Genomic DNA, 13,992 nt, shown 5'->3' with positions numbered 1-13,992 from the left:
CAAGAATCTCTACAAAGATGAGCCATCCTGCCCACATGCAAATCTACATGAATTAAGAAAACATAAGGTTTAAACTCTATCTTTATAGAGTCCAAGTGGAGCTAGAATCCTTTCCCGGATAAATATACTTCATAGTAGTACCCAGTCGACATATTGTAATTTAACAGAGACACAAATTACTAAAATAAAGAAATATTTCATTTTATTTTACTCTTTTAGCCATGAGGTCCAAGGAAATGCAAGTTCATGGAAATTAGAAGTAATACCAGAATATGGATAAGATCAGCTTTAGAGATTTATGGAATCAGCAGAACGTGATTATCTGGAGTGATTTTTTGGCCTTCTCAGTTTGCCAAGCCAGATGTACCATTTTGTCTAGCCCATTTAACAATTTCTGTGGCAACTGTCCAGGATGAAGAGAGTCATCATAGAATGGAGAAGCCCAAACAACTGCAACGTTTACAGCACACAGAGCAAAACAGTCAATATTACAAGGTGACAGACTATTTATCACTTAATTAGTAAACCAGAGTAAATCTCATTATGCAGCACTACAAATACCCCTAGCCATGCCTTCATTTGCTCATTCCTTCATTCATGCATTCAGTGAGTATTTATTTATTAAGCACCTACTGTGTGCCAGGAGGCAGCCTGGTAAATGCTGGAGTTACAAAGACAAAGATTAAGGCACAGACACTGCCCTCAAGGAGCTCCCAATCTAAATCTCGCAGAGAGATATAGAAATGAAGAATGACAATGCATCCAGAAGGGCTGATAACAAAAGTCTTTTCCAAGGGAGACCCAGCCCTGGATTCATTCTACTGCAGGTTCCACGGTAAAGGTAAGTGGCATTCCTCCCCCTCTGCAGAACATAGCTTTAACCAGTATTTCAGTTCCAGTGTTACACAGAGAGCCACAGCATTATAACAAGTTACCACTGACCCAGCAGTGGGTCTGAGGCTCTCACCACTGAACCTTTAGGGGAAATAGAGTATGACCTTGCAGAAGTGGCTGACCACTACTGAGTCTCACTCCTTCCTCCACAGCTGTCCAGGCAGGCTGCTCTGCCCTTGGCATATGCCCTCAAGGTCTGGACCCACTTGGCCAAACATGGGTTTATGGTCTGGAGGGTACTTGAAGAAGAGTTCCTTCTCTTCAACTTCTAAACCTAAGCCTTCATATTTCAAGGCCCACTTCTTCCTCTGGAATGACTTGCTTTTCATTTGTCATTCATGATTTGGGTGAAAAGTGGCGCCATGTGCAGGTCTTGCTGAGCCAAGGACCTGCTTCACATTTTGTAAAGTGTGCAAACATCCAGCCATAGTCATTAAGAAGAGGAGCAAGCAAACTCCATCCCACACCCTGCTCCCCTTTCTCCTCTCTCAGACCTGCGCTCCCGTCAGCATGTTGACCGGCGTAAAATGAATGTGAGGTGTGAGTTGCAGCTTCTGAGTCAGACTGTATGTCAAGTTATGCCAGTAACAATAAAGGGTAGTTTTATAAGTGGAATCTGCAATGCTGTTTGCAGATTGGCTTTTGCAGAGGTTTAGTATTAAGCAAAAGTCTCCTTCCCATAATCCTGCCTTACTTGGATGTTCCCTGAGACACACTCCCCTCTCCCCGCTCATCTGGCAAAGGCAACAGTCCGGAACCCAGTGAGTTTCTCCTGTTAGTTGTTCACCTGCATTTCACTCTGTTGTTAGAAGGCTTTTGATTTCTAAGCCGCCTTGCTAAATCAATCCCACCTGGAGTTACATCACTACAGATTGCCAGTTAGCAGCAAGGGTAGAAGCTTGGTCTCTGTGAGCAGGGAGGCCCGTGGGGGGACAGAATTTCAAAACCGTGGTCTTCCGTGGTCACTGAGTTAATGTGCATAGTGGTATTAAGGCCTTTCAATAGAAGCATTTTGCTTGGTTCATCTAAAAATCATAGTCTCTTAGTGTTAGTTTATTAACGAAATCTTAATGATCATTATAAATTGAATTTTATAGATGCTCTTGAGATATAAAATTATACAGTGCATTCTCTAAAAATGAAATTTTAAAATGAATATCCCCTGATTTTACTTTTTAATGAATTCTTCCTTTAGTGTATTTCTATAAATCTCTTACACACAAAGAAACAAAACAGAATCTGTACAAAAAATAAAGAGGTCTCCATTTTCTGGAACACCTTTTCTGTAATGAATTTGTTAATATAAAAAAGTGTCTACTTAGAAAATTATAAAAACATTGCTACAATGTCATAAATGCTGTACATTCTCTAGGAAAACATACCTTTGGAAATAGTACAACTATTGGGAATTCTTAAAGAAATTCAAGTCCTGGATGTGCTGCAGATGAATTCCACGCAGGGCGGTGTTAAAACCCTGTCTATCCTCTGTACCACTTCTAGAAATTGTCTGCCACTTTCATTGAGTGAGATTGAATTCTCCTTTCTTCAAACATCACCATTGATTTCTGTGGATATCCTTAGGGTGACACTCTATTTTTAAAAAAATAAAAAGGGTTTAAAAGAAGGTAAACAATTCCAGTGCCAGCTCTGAAACTCCCAACAGCTTTGCACCCCCTCAGAGATGATCTCACTACGGTTTGTACTGAGCTCGAGTTGGGTCCTCAAGAGTTTTCTTGGCCTTTTCTAACCTTTTAGCTAGTAATTCACTTGTTTCAAAATGTAAGATTTTCCCTGTTGCCAAATCTGACAAGGTCCCATCTTCTCTCTGCCTTGAGAACATTTTTCAACAACACACTTTTATTTTTAAGAAAAGACATATTTCCTGTCATTTGGAACTTGTGAGACCTCTTCAAAAAAAAAAAAAATAACCAGGATCTATGACTATAAGCATCAAATGGCAGAGGACAGATGAACGTTTCCTTGTTTAGGAGAGCTATTCAAGATGCTTTCCTTTGGGAATACACTAAATTGCACAATACTTACATATTTTTTCAAACACGTAAGGGTAAAAAGATAGTGCTCTTATGTTTCTTAAATGCAAGAAATGTTCTATGGATTTCTACTAATCCGCATCATAACTTATAACATTTGTATTGATAAATACCTACCTGGAAATCGTAGATGAATGTTAGAAAGTAGAAAATAAAACCAAAGGCCACTGTCCATTCACAGATCGCACTCACTACATGATATACATAATCCTAAGAGCAACAACAAAAAAGAAACAGCATTTAGCCTAAATGCATTCACTTTAGAGGACATACTGAAATAATAATGAGCAGGTCAGGCCAAAGGAAAAAGCTGTCCAGTGAGCATAAATCAACCCCCGGAGGAAACACAGTAAGCAAGGCCATGTGGGTGCACATCAGGGCAACTGCCCGATAAGAATGTGAATACAATGACCCCAAAAGTTCTCTCTGGTTCTCTCACACTCTGGCTTTAAGACTTGCCTATGGAACCTCACAGGCAGAAGAAGGATCACAAAACGGCTGAGAGTGGAAAGCAAATTTGAACTCAAAGTTCTCAAGAAAGAACTTTCCATACAAGGCACGACTTGCTCTCCCACAGCTGGGAATCCCAAAGTTGGAAGGCAGGCTTGAAAAGCACCTACCCAGTGTCCATGTGGTTATTCCAGACTTCAGGTATGCATCTAAAGGAAACTGGCTATCACCCCTGGGTTTTGTGTTTCTCTGTTACTATAGAAAATGTCAGTTCAGAAAATAGGTCTGCGATGTTATAAGGTAAGCACAGCTACAAAGCAAATGCTAATTATGAGACTATCTTCTTGGGGGCAGGAATGAGAGGATGGAGGACAAGAAAGAGAATGGCTTTAATTCGGGGTTCCAAAGTCAGCTGCCTCTGGAGGCCAGGAAACTAATAAAAAGAAATGAAACTGACGGTTGCAAAAAGAGGGACAATGGGGAGCCCACGCCTCATCAGCTCAATTCCATTCTCACCAAGTAGGAAAATATGGCCCCAGTGTTGCTTTGAGATTAAAAAAGAGAGAGAGAGAGAGAGAGAGACTTCCCTGGTGGTCCAGTGGTTAAGACTCTGTGCTTCCAATGCAGGGGGCTCAGGTTTTATCCCTGGTCAGGGAACTAAGATCCCACATGCCATGCGGCGCGGCCAAAAAAAGCCCATGGAGAGAGTGTGTGTGTGTGTGTGTGTGTGTGTGTGTGTGTGTGTGTGTCATAGCTCCCCTGATTTTTAAATACTGGAAACCATTTTTAAAAAGCATTTGTAAACACCATCTAAGTAAAAAATGCTTGTCTAAATTCTGACTTTAGCCCACATGCCAAATTAGCCTGTGGACTGTCATCAGTTCGAGCCCTCTGATTTCAAATCATAACCTATATTTTCTTCCTACTTCACTGTCTGCTCTGCCGTAGGTTACAAGTGTGAACAAACAAATGTGCTAGATTACAGGTCAGTTCTTTTCTTTGATCCACCACAAAGATCTAATTGAGGCACATCAAACTCTCAGACACCACTGTTCACCCTCCCCACGGAGGATCACATCCACCCACTGTTCTCATCCAGGCCACTCCGGGGAGAATCTGACCAGCCTACGTTACAGGGTCGAGAATGGGGGCCACTTCCTTTTCAAAGGTGACAGCACTAGGGGATCCACCCCATCTCCTATCATCTCTGGACAATGAAGATGGCTTAATCAAACAGAAGCAGAATTTGGGGGTGGGAGAGGATTTCTGTAGCGTGATATTAATAACAGTGCACTGAAGGAGGGGTCCAGACTCTTCCACTACACATGTATGAACGCAGGCAAAGCTCTAATCTCCTTGCTACGTAAAATGGGACAATGACATCATAATTCTTACCCTCCCTACCACGTTAAGTCAATGCACAGGAATGTGCTGTGAAACCTCTGAAGCACCCCACAGTTTGGGGCAGGACCTAAATGATTATTCTGTTCCGTGAACTGATGTAAAGGGTTTTCTTTGCATTTGTGGATATTGGGGAACAGAAGGGGAGTGAATAGAAAACCAGGTACTTTTCACATTTTTAAGATAGAAAATGAAATGAAAAAAGGTTTTTCAACTGTCTGGGGAATATGCTTTGATGAATCCTTCCCAGCTGCTGATTTGTTTGATTTGTGGTGGAAGGCCTCCCCCCAGTGGTAAAGAAGTAAAATACACCTAGAGCTACTCTTCTGTGAGCTCTCCTTATCAGGAAGCACTTTTTTTCTAAGTTCTGCCTGGCTCATCCTCACCATCTTCAGTCTCTCACTTGCTTCTTGCAGGCTTCCATCACCTGCCAGAATCCTCTGTGGTGGAAAATGCTTCCTTCCTCTGACCCGGCCATTACCCTGACCAGGGATTGAACCCATGCTCCCTGCAGTGGAAGCACAGAGTCAACCAATGGACCACCAGGGAAGCCCCTGAAACTGCTTTTTTTTTTTTTTTTTTTTGGCTGCACTGGGTCTTCTTGCTACATGCGGGCTTTCTCTAGTTGCGGCCAGCGGGTGCTACTCTTCACTGCGGGGCGCGGGCTTCTCATTGGGGTGGCTTCTCTTGTTGCAGAGTATGGGCTCTAGCCGCGTGGGCTTCAGTAGTTGTAGCATGGCGGGCTCAGTAATTGTGGCTCACGGGCTCTAGAGCACAGGCTCAGTAGTTGTGGCTCACGGGCTTAGTTGCTCCGCGGCATGTGGGATCTTCCCGGACTAGGGCTCGAACCCATGTCCCCTGCATTGGCAGGCGGATCCTTAACCACTGTGCCACCAGGGAAGCCCCTGAAACTACTTTTTGAAAAACATCAGTAACTCCACCTGCCCCTTGGGAAAAACTCCTGTTCCTCACTAACTCCCTTCTCTCTGTAGGTAACTAACGACATGAGTTGATCTCAATTGGAAACATCTGACTCCAGGTGTTCTGATGTTTGGTCTGGAAATTACCCGTCACTATACCCTATGCTCTGATGGCTCTTGATCCTACCCCAGGTCTAGTCCCCCGTGTCTAACTGGACATTTCTCCTCAGCGTTTCACTATAGCTTCAGATTCAACGATTCTGAAACCTAACCCATCCATTTCTCCCCATGAAATCATTTATTCCTGTTAAGGAATTTTCTTCTTCTTTTTTTAAAATATTTATTCATTTATTTGGCTGCGCTGGGTCTTAGTTGCAGCACACAGGATCTTTTAGTTGTGGCACATGGAATCTTTAGTTGCGGCATGCAAACTCTTAGTTGCAGCATGTGGGATCTAGCTCCGTGACCAGGGATCAAATCTAGGCCCCCTGCATTGGGAGCGCTGAGTCTTAGCCACTGGACCACCAGGGAAGTCCCAAGGGACCCAATCTTATCTGTTCATGAGAACAGGTTCTTTGGTTCACCCAAGACAAAAACTTGGAAGTCATCTTCACTTCATCATGTCCTTTCATTCTTATGCTATTTCTTCCAGTCTAGGGGAATCTTGATTTAAAATCTAAACTAGTAGAAGTGCCTTCTCCCTGCCATCCTAACTCCGGGCTCTCTCCTCTTCAATACATCCCAGGTGTCTCTTCTAATTTTCTTCCAATAATATTCTTTTAATTTACTTTCCGTTCAAAAGCCTTCAAAGGCTTATTCCGATCACCTACATCAAGCATGTGCCTCTCTGCCCACCTCTTAAAGCCTTGCACAAACTATTCCCCCACAAACTTATCCCCGACCACATGTATTTCTCACCCTATGCTGATACAAACTATCTTCTACTCTGTTTTCATCACCTCTGCTTAACATGTCGTGCTTCCTCTGACCTCCATATACCTTCATTCACATTGTTTCCCTACCCTTAAATCTCACCTCTTTTACTAAGCCTCGATGGTTGAAGGGTTTAAGAGAGAATTAAAAATTCAAATTTTTAAAAATAATTTTGAAAATAATTCCAGGAACCAGGTTTGACAATCATATTGAAAACAGCTTATAGTTTACCTTTTCTTTTGGATTCCACTCCAGCTTGGTTATAGAAATTAACGAAGCACAGGCAATCACTAAAAAACGAAATTGTTAAGGAAACTACAGAAGAAAATAGGTCCTTTATTGTAAGACTAGGTTATTCTTCTAATAATATAACCATTACACAGTGTTCACATGTTAGTACCAACATTTCTGCTATCAAACCAGTTATATCAGCTTCTTATCATCTCAAACCTTAAGTTCGATCATGGCAGCAGTTAAAATACAACACGGAAGTAGTCATTCCTTAGCAATACTTTGTCAGTTATGTATAGAAGACTTTTAATCTGTGGCTACATTTTGCTTGACCCTGTTGTTTAAATTTGGTCAAAATGACACAGCAGTCTAATATGGGTACTTTTGCAGTAGTTTCCCCCTAAAATACTATTGTCCCTAAATAATAATATTGATTAAAATTCTTTTTCCTAAAATACTATGTACACGGCAACAGCATCAAGGAAAAAATTAACATTTCAAAGTATCAAAGCATCACAAAGTACCAAGGCTCATATACAAAAACAAGCTACAGAAATTTAATGTATTATCTTTATAAAAATAAAAAAACCAGATTTTTCCATTGAGTAACTGGGTTTAAGCGGAGCCCTTCCTCCCTGGCCCAAAGGGTTTACAAATCAGAGAGATACATCCTACATCTGACCTTGGGGACGAAGGACAAATCCTGAGAGGCCAGCCTAATAAGGCCAGGGACTGAGGCTACTGCCCAACGTGGACAAGACTGTCTGCACAAAGGTGGTGACAACCATTTTGACTGAACTTAGAAGGCCAAAGAGAAAGCTAGAGAGAAATGGGATGCTCTTTAAAAGCTTTTGCAAAAAGTTAAGAATTCCAAGTGTTGCGTCAATCAATGCCAAGTTTAGCGCCTCCACTGAATTTGGAGTCAGCACCCTCTCTCCCTGCCCTCCGCCACCTCCCATATTTTGCAATGCTTAACACTTCTCAGTTTCTCAAAGTAAAAGAAGTAGAGACTGGGACTTCCCTGGCGGTCCAGTGGTTAAGACTCCACGCTTCCAATGCAGGGGGCGCGGGATCAATCCCTGGTCGGGGAACTAAGATCCCGCATGCCGCTGGCCAAAAAATAAAAAGTAGAGAACATTAAAGGTTCTCTAATCATGTCATGACCGTACGTCTGTTTCTAACAGTTTTAAAAGCCTCTTAATTCTTTCACGTAATTCTTTATCTCATCTTTAGTCCCATCACATCCCATGCTGGGGAGGAGGCGGGGTGGGGGAGAGGCGGACAAAACTCTGGCAAAACAGACCTGGTCTCAGCTCCCAGAAACATTACAGCCTTGTCGGACCCAGGGAATGTGCCGCGTTAGAGAGAAAAGACCAGGGTGCAGTCATGACTCGGAGGGAAGATTATTAATTTGGAGCGAAACGGGGTTTGAGGTGTCAGGGGAGCTTCACTGAGCTGAGTTGAATCTAAGCTGTGAGGTTTGAGGAGCTCTCTAGGACAGCATCGTCCCACAGAAGTGCAGGCGTATGTGTAACAATATTTTCTTCTGTAGTCGCCAGATGGACAGAAACGAAAAAGAGCCTCATGAAATTAATCTTAACATATCTTATTTAACCCAATATATCAAACATGTTGTCATTTCAACATGTAATAATATGAAGAATTATTAATGAGATATTTTACATTTTTTTTCTCATTAAGTCTTTGAAATCCAGTGTTTTTTACACTTACGGCCCTTCTCTATACAGACTACCCACGTTTCAATGCTCAACAGCCTCGTGTGGCCAGTGGCTACTGTGTTGGACAGACAGTTCAGTTCTAGAAAGACAAAGTGGAGAAGGTTATCCAGGCAAGAAGAGAACGGGCAAAAGCAAAGAACAGGAAACAGCCACAGGCAGGGGAGAAAGTGTAAAACGGAGGTCGGAGAAATAGGCAGCCTCAGACTGCATCTCAAGCAAAGGAACCGGCCTTTGCATTGTTAGTGATTTTGTGAAGGCTTTTGAAAGCTGCAGAAGCTGAATGCAAGATGGATAGTTTAGTAGGAAGGGCTCAGAAGCATGATTCCAGGCCTCAGTTTCTTCAGGAGTCAAATGAGGTTTCACGGAACTAATACAGGAAAGAGAAACAAGGACATTTTAAAGATACTTTAAAATCTTTCTAAGGAAATATAAATCCATGCTAATGTTTAAGACAAAAGACTTTTTCCTATGGATGAATTTGTTCAAGTTAATTGGATAAAAACATGTAACCTGTTTCTGTTCAGGGGTCCTACCCGTCAGCATGGCTCATACGAACTTCCTAGAAATGGGAACTATTAGTATGTGAAACTCTGGCTTGAAAAAGTAATTCTGCTAAACCTCTCTCATTTTAGTACCTAGAGATCTGTCTCCAAAGTGGGAAGCACGGAAAGTTTTCCTATACCAAAAAACTTTGTTTTTAACTTTACAAGTGGTTCTATAAATTTTACAACTAAAACAAGCTAAAAGTTTTGAGATCCGTCTCAAGAGAAAGCATGAATGTCTTCAGTCCATAAATAGGACAAGGAAACAGAAGGAACTGTCTTAGGAACCAGGGTTTATAGTTTGTTCTTAAATTTCTCAACACTAGAATTTGGTTCCTCTGTGCTTAGAAATTTTGTAATTAAAATTTTTCTTCCCTAAATGACAAAAACAAAACCCAAAACCATCCTTAGACTTCACATTTTGTATAGCTCCAATTTCTTTTTTTTTTTAAGAAACTTTATTTATTTATTTATTTATTTTTGGTCGTGTTGGGTCTTCTTTGCTGCGCACGGGCTTTGTCTAGTTGCAGCGAGTGGGGGCTACTCTATATTGCGGCGCGCAGGCTTCTCATTGCAGTGGCTTCTCTTGTTGCAGAGCACGGGCTCTAGGCACGTGGGCTTCAGTAGTTGTGGCATGCGGGCTCAGTAGTTGTGGCGCACGGGCTTAGTTGCTCCGCGGCACGTGGGATCTTCCCGGACCAGGGCTCGAACCCGTATCCCCTGCATTGGCAGGCAGATCCTTCACCGCTGCGCCACCAGGGAAGTCCCTATAGCTCCAATTTTAAAAGAAAAATGCAAGGCTTAATACTTAGAAGCGCATGATGACAAAATATCTTTTTACTCAAGCTAGCCCATTTTGTACCACAACCCAACTTGGATGAACAAAACCACTGCTAATAAAATAGTTCCATTTTCCTACAGTCTGACAATAATCACCAATTTTTAATGACTCTTTAGCATTTGCTATGACTGCAGATGGTATTTTGAAAGATGGGGAATTTTCCACCCTTGAAAGACCACAGCTTTTTTTTTTCTTTGTTAAATACCTCTTGGGGGAAAAGAAAGAATGAGAAAGGGAAAAAAAAAGGAAGGAGGGAAGGGTTGTTTTTCATTTCTTCTAAATCAGAATATACAAGTATGATAAATTTATATTTTCTTTTCACATTGTTGAATTAGAAAAAATAAAATTTCATTTTGAAAATGAAATCAGTGATAAAAAGAAAAGGCTAAATGTATTTAAATGACTTAGAAATAAATAGTATAGAGCTTTTTAAAACCTCTTAATATGGACGAGTAAATCAAACCATCTAATCACCTGTGTGTGGGGAGAAGGGAAAGTCGGGCCTCTTGGGAATCCACAGGGCTATTACTTTAAGTACAATATCAATATTTGATGTCTTTAGCCAAGCACTACAAAGAAAAATAAATATTTTCACATGGCTCATGAAACCGACCCTGTGGAAGGAAAGTAAATACAGAATGAAGTGTCTGACATTTTTTTTTTCATTTTCCTTTCACACCATTCTTTTTCCCAAAGATTCTTTTGATTTAACCAGACAACGTTGAGATATTTTCCTTATGATTTACCCTTTTCTCCCAGTCGTTCTTCTGAAGCCTGTTGACACTTGGCTGTTAACCTTTGCTTTCTCCATTTTTTTTGGAGGGGAGCGGGGCAGCAGGGATGTCAAGCTTGCAAGGACACTGACAAATGTAAAAAAGGATACTGGGGATGACGGCTGCGGAGGAAACGGCAGAGATGGCCATCCGTATGCGGCATGTGGAAAGGCTGTTCCACTGGGGACACGATTTGTAAGAGATGATGGATTGCAGGAGCGTGTACACAACACCGCAGACAAACGCCAAAAGGGCACCGCCGTCGTGTACCACGGGGACAGCTAACTCCTAGAGAGAAAGTCACACATATGCTGTTGCTCAGCGTGAGTCTGTGCACATCAAGAGCCGAACACTCACTCACTTGCCCTGGGCTCCTCAAAGCCACCAGGCATCACAGATGCATGCACCCCATCTTTGGAAAATACAGCTGCTTGCAGAAGATGACCAAGAGAAAAGCCTTCCTGGCACTGGAGTAAATGCCAGGAACTTGCTTGTTCCATAGCAAACGTTTGGCTTGCTGCGAGTTGGGCAAACGGGCCTGGTTCAGTAATAATATCTCAATAAAACTGAGGGAAAAAACCCATATTAAACCAAAAAAATTATAAAAGAATTAAGAAAAACAAATCCTTTTCACCCCTTGAACGTTAGGCACATTTGAGCAAGGGAAAATAAACAAAAGGCAAGGCATCTAATGCTAATGAGCTGGGGTTGTTTTAGGAATAACCTTCTGAGAGTCCTGGTACTTTCCACTCTCCATTTTCTTTCTATGCTAATAAGTAAATCAAATCCTGAATTTACATACTTTGTCTCCACCCCCCACTAGCACTGTCAGGAAACTTGCTTCCTCAACTCTGGCCAGTTCAATACATCAGATCTTCATCTGCAAGCTTCATGACACCCACATTAGCCCTGATGAAATCAGATCGAAAGGCCCTTGAATTAGCAGGAGGTGTATTTCCAGTGTGCCCTTTTCACTGTGGAATACATACTCTCTCATCAAAGATGTCTTTTAGAAGGGAAACGACTCAGATCAGACATGAATTTTGGATAGAGGTTAAGATGAAAACCTGGTACCTTTTTTTGAAACTCTTGTTAATTTAGAAGATAATAAAAATAGAGAACACTAGACTATTGAGAGGATTCAACCTCAGGAAACTTGACTTTTGCAGAAAGGAGACTTCTTGAGGGACAGGAAAGCACTGACGGAGATTGCCTGGTGAGGAGACACCAAAAAGTAGCCATCTCATCCACCAGTGCAGGAAAGAGTGCTCGCTGTGAACATCTGGTAAGTGCAATTTACTCCCGCTCAAGAAAAACCACCAGTCAATGCTCTCTCTTGCCCTCACATCTCTAATTCTTCTTGAGGTAACCGCTCATGTCGGTTTGCTTACGGCATGCCGAAAATGAATTACAGGATATCAAAAAAGGAAGTTGTAAAGATATATTTATGGGAACAATGACAAGGCAAACACTTTGCTCTCAGGAAAGTTAGAGATTCTATTTCTGGTCTTTGTGAAGATGTAATCATTTCACAGAAACCTTAAAGGGAACCAAAAGTGTAATTATCTAACCACCTAAGCCTTCTTCCTGAAGTCTGCCCTTTATGGTTTAAACACTGACGGCAGTATCACTTGTGATGTTGAGTTATTCCGAGAATAATGTGATGGGATATCATACAGTGCATACTATCCCCCACAGGACAATTCATACCCACACTCCACTAGACAACTTATATCCTTCCAGGTTGCCACCTTCCCTTTGAAAATAATTTTTCCGTCGTGCTTTCTGACGCTAGAACTGTGAGCTGTGAATTTTTTTTCCCTAATTTTATGAAAAAAATTTTTTTATCATTCTTTTTTTTTAAATTTATTTTTTATTTTTGTCTGCACTGGGTCTTCGTTGCTGCGTGCAGGTTTTTCTCTAGTTGCGGTGAGCGGGGGCTACTCTTTGTTGCGGTGCGCGGGCTTCTCATTGCGGTGGCTTCTCTTGTTGCAGAGCACAGGCTCTAGGCGCGTGGGCTTCAGTAGTGGCGGCACGCGGGCTCAGTAGTTGTGGCTCACGGGCTCTAGAGCACAGGCTCAGTAGTTGTGGCACACGGGCTTAGTTGCTCCGCGGCATGTGGGGTCTTCCCGGACCAGGGCTAGAACCCGTGTCCCCTGCATTGGCAGGCAGATTCTTAACCACTGCGCCACTTGGGAAGCCCTAAAACTGTGAATTGTGTACATGCTTTTTTCTCACAGAGATTTTCTCATTCTGGCCTTGAGCTTAACTCTTCCCCACAGGTTCTGGGCAGACTGCTTCATTCAAAGGTGACTTCTGCCTTTCATGACTCACGGGATTTGGGGAGAGTATTAACCTCTCTGGGTCTCCATTTCTCCATTGATAAATGAGGAAAATAATACTACCTATCTTCTAAGGTCATTATTAGAATTATACGAGTTAAAGCATGAAATGTTTTCATAAATGTCACCTAGAAAACTTCAATAAGAATTCCCAGGCAGTCCAGTGGTTAGGACTCCGTGCTCTCGCTGCCGGGGCCCGGGTTCAATCCCTGGTCGGGGAACTAAGATCCCACAAGCCGTGCAGCCCGGCCAAATAAGAAAAAGAAAAAAGAAAAAAAGAAAACTTCAATAAATGTTGTTATGGAACCCAAAACACACACAATCATAAAACGTAAGGAAATGTCATCAAGAGTCTCTACCATGTGACAAATGTCATAGGCAACTAGTGGTGTTTATTTCCTAATACAGAGACAATAAGAGTAGGAAAGTTAAACGAAGCCGGAAGCAAACTGAGTTCACAAGATGCCCTCCTGGAAGCCCTATAGGCTTGCTTCAGGGAGGCTACAAATTTGGCTCTCACCTTTCACCAGTGTTAACAAGGAAACACTGGTAGTTGTGGATTTGTAACATCCCCAAACGAAAACTTGTTGGCTGCCAGACCTGGGAGAATATCCCTGCCCTAGGCTGTCCTGAAGGTTCTGTGTCATACAAGGAAGGGTGCCTCACCCCTCACAACACAGCACTGAGTTTCCCAGAGCACTTTATTATACTGTCCCCCCACCGATGACAGATGGCTTCCTGCATGTGCAGGACAGAAAAGGAAATTCTCTGAGGCCCACGTGGTGCAGGTGAGGCAGAGGGCCCTCTGATAATGGTCTGACTCATGCAGGAGCAGACACTAGAGAACAGGTGGACAGCAGACGGTACAGGTGGAG

At 42.3% G+C, this 13,992-nt stretch overlaps 1 protein-coding gene across 1 annotated transcript in view; it reads right to left on the bottom strand.

The window, feature by feature from the left end:
• Nucleotides 1-216: 216 nt before the first annotated feature.
• Nucleotides 217-13,992, bottom strand: part of DRAM1 (DNA damage regulated autophagy modulator 1) — a 45,849-nt gene continuing 32,073 nt past the window's right edge. Inside the window, exons 4-7 of the mRNA XM_036866569.1 lie at nt 10,886-11,063; nt 6,881-6,939; nt 3,063-3,155; nt 217-2,484 (exon numbers count right to left, since the gene is read on the bottom strand). Of these exons, the coding sequence (XP_036722464.1) occupies nt 2,440-2,484; nt 3,063-3,155; nt 6,881-6,939; nt 10,886-11,063 (375 nt within the window). The 3' untranslated portion in view covers nt 217-2,439. The remainder of the gene's footprint in view (nt 2,485-3,062; nt 3,156-6,880; nt 6,940-10,885; nt 11,064-13,992) is intronic.

Source organism: Balaenoptera musculus, chromosome 10 (genome assembly GCF_009873245.2).
Source record: "Balaenoptera musculus isolate JJ_BM4_2016_0621 chromosome 10, mBalMus1.pri.v3, whole genome shotgun sequence".
Classification (NCBI taxonomy): Eukaryota; Metazoa; Chordata; class Mammalia; order Artiodactyla; family Balaenopteridae; genus Balaenoptera; species Balaenoptera musculus.
Note: the sequence above shows the minus strand (reverse complement) of the source record. Positions and strands in the feature narration are given on the sequence as shown.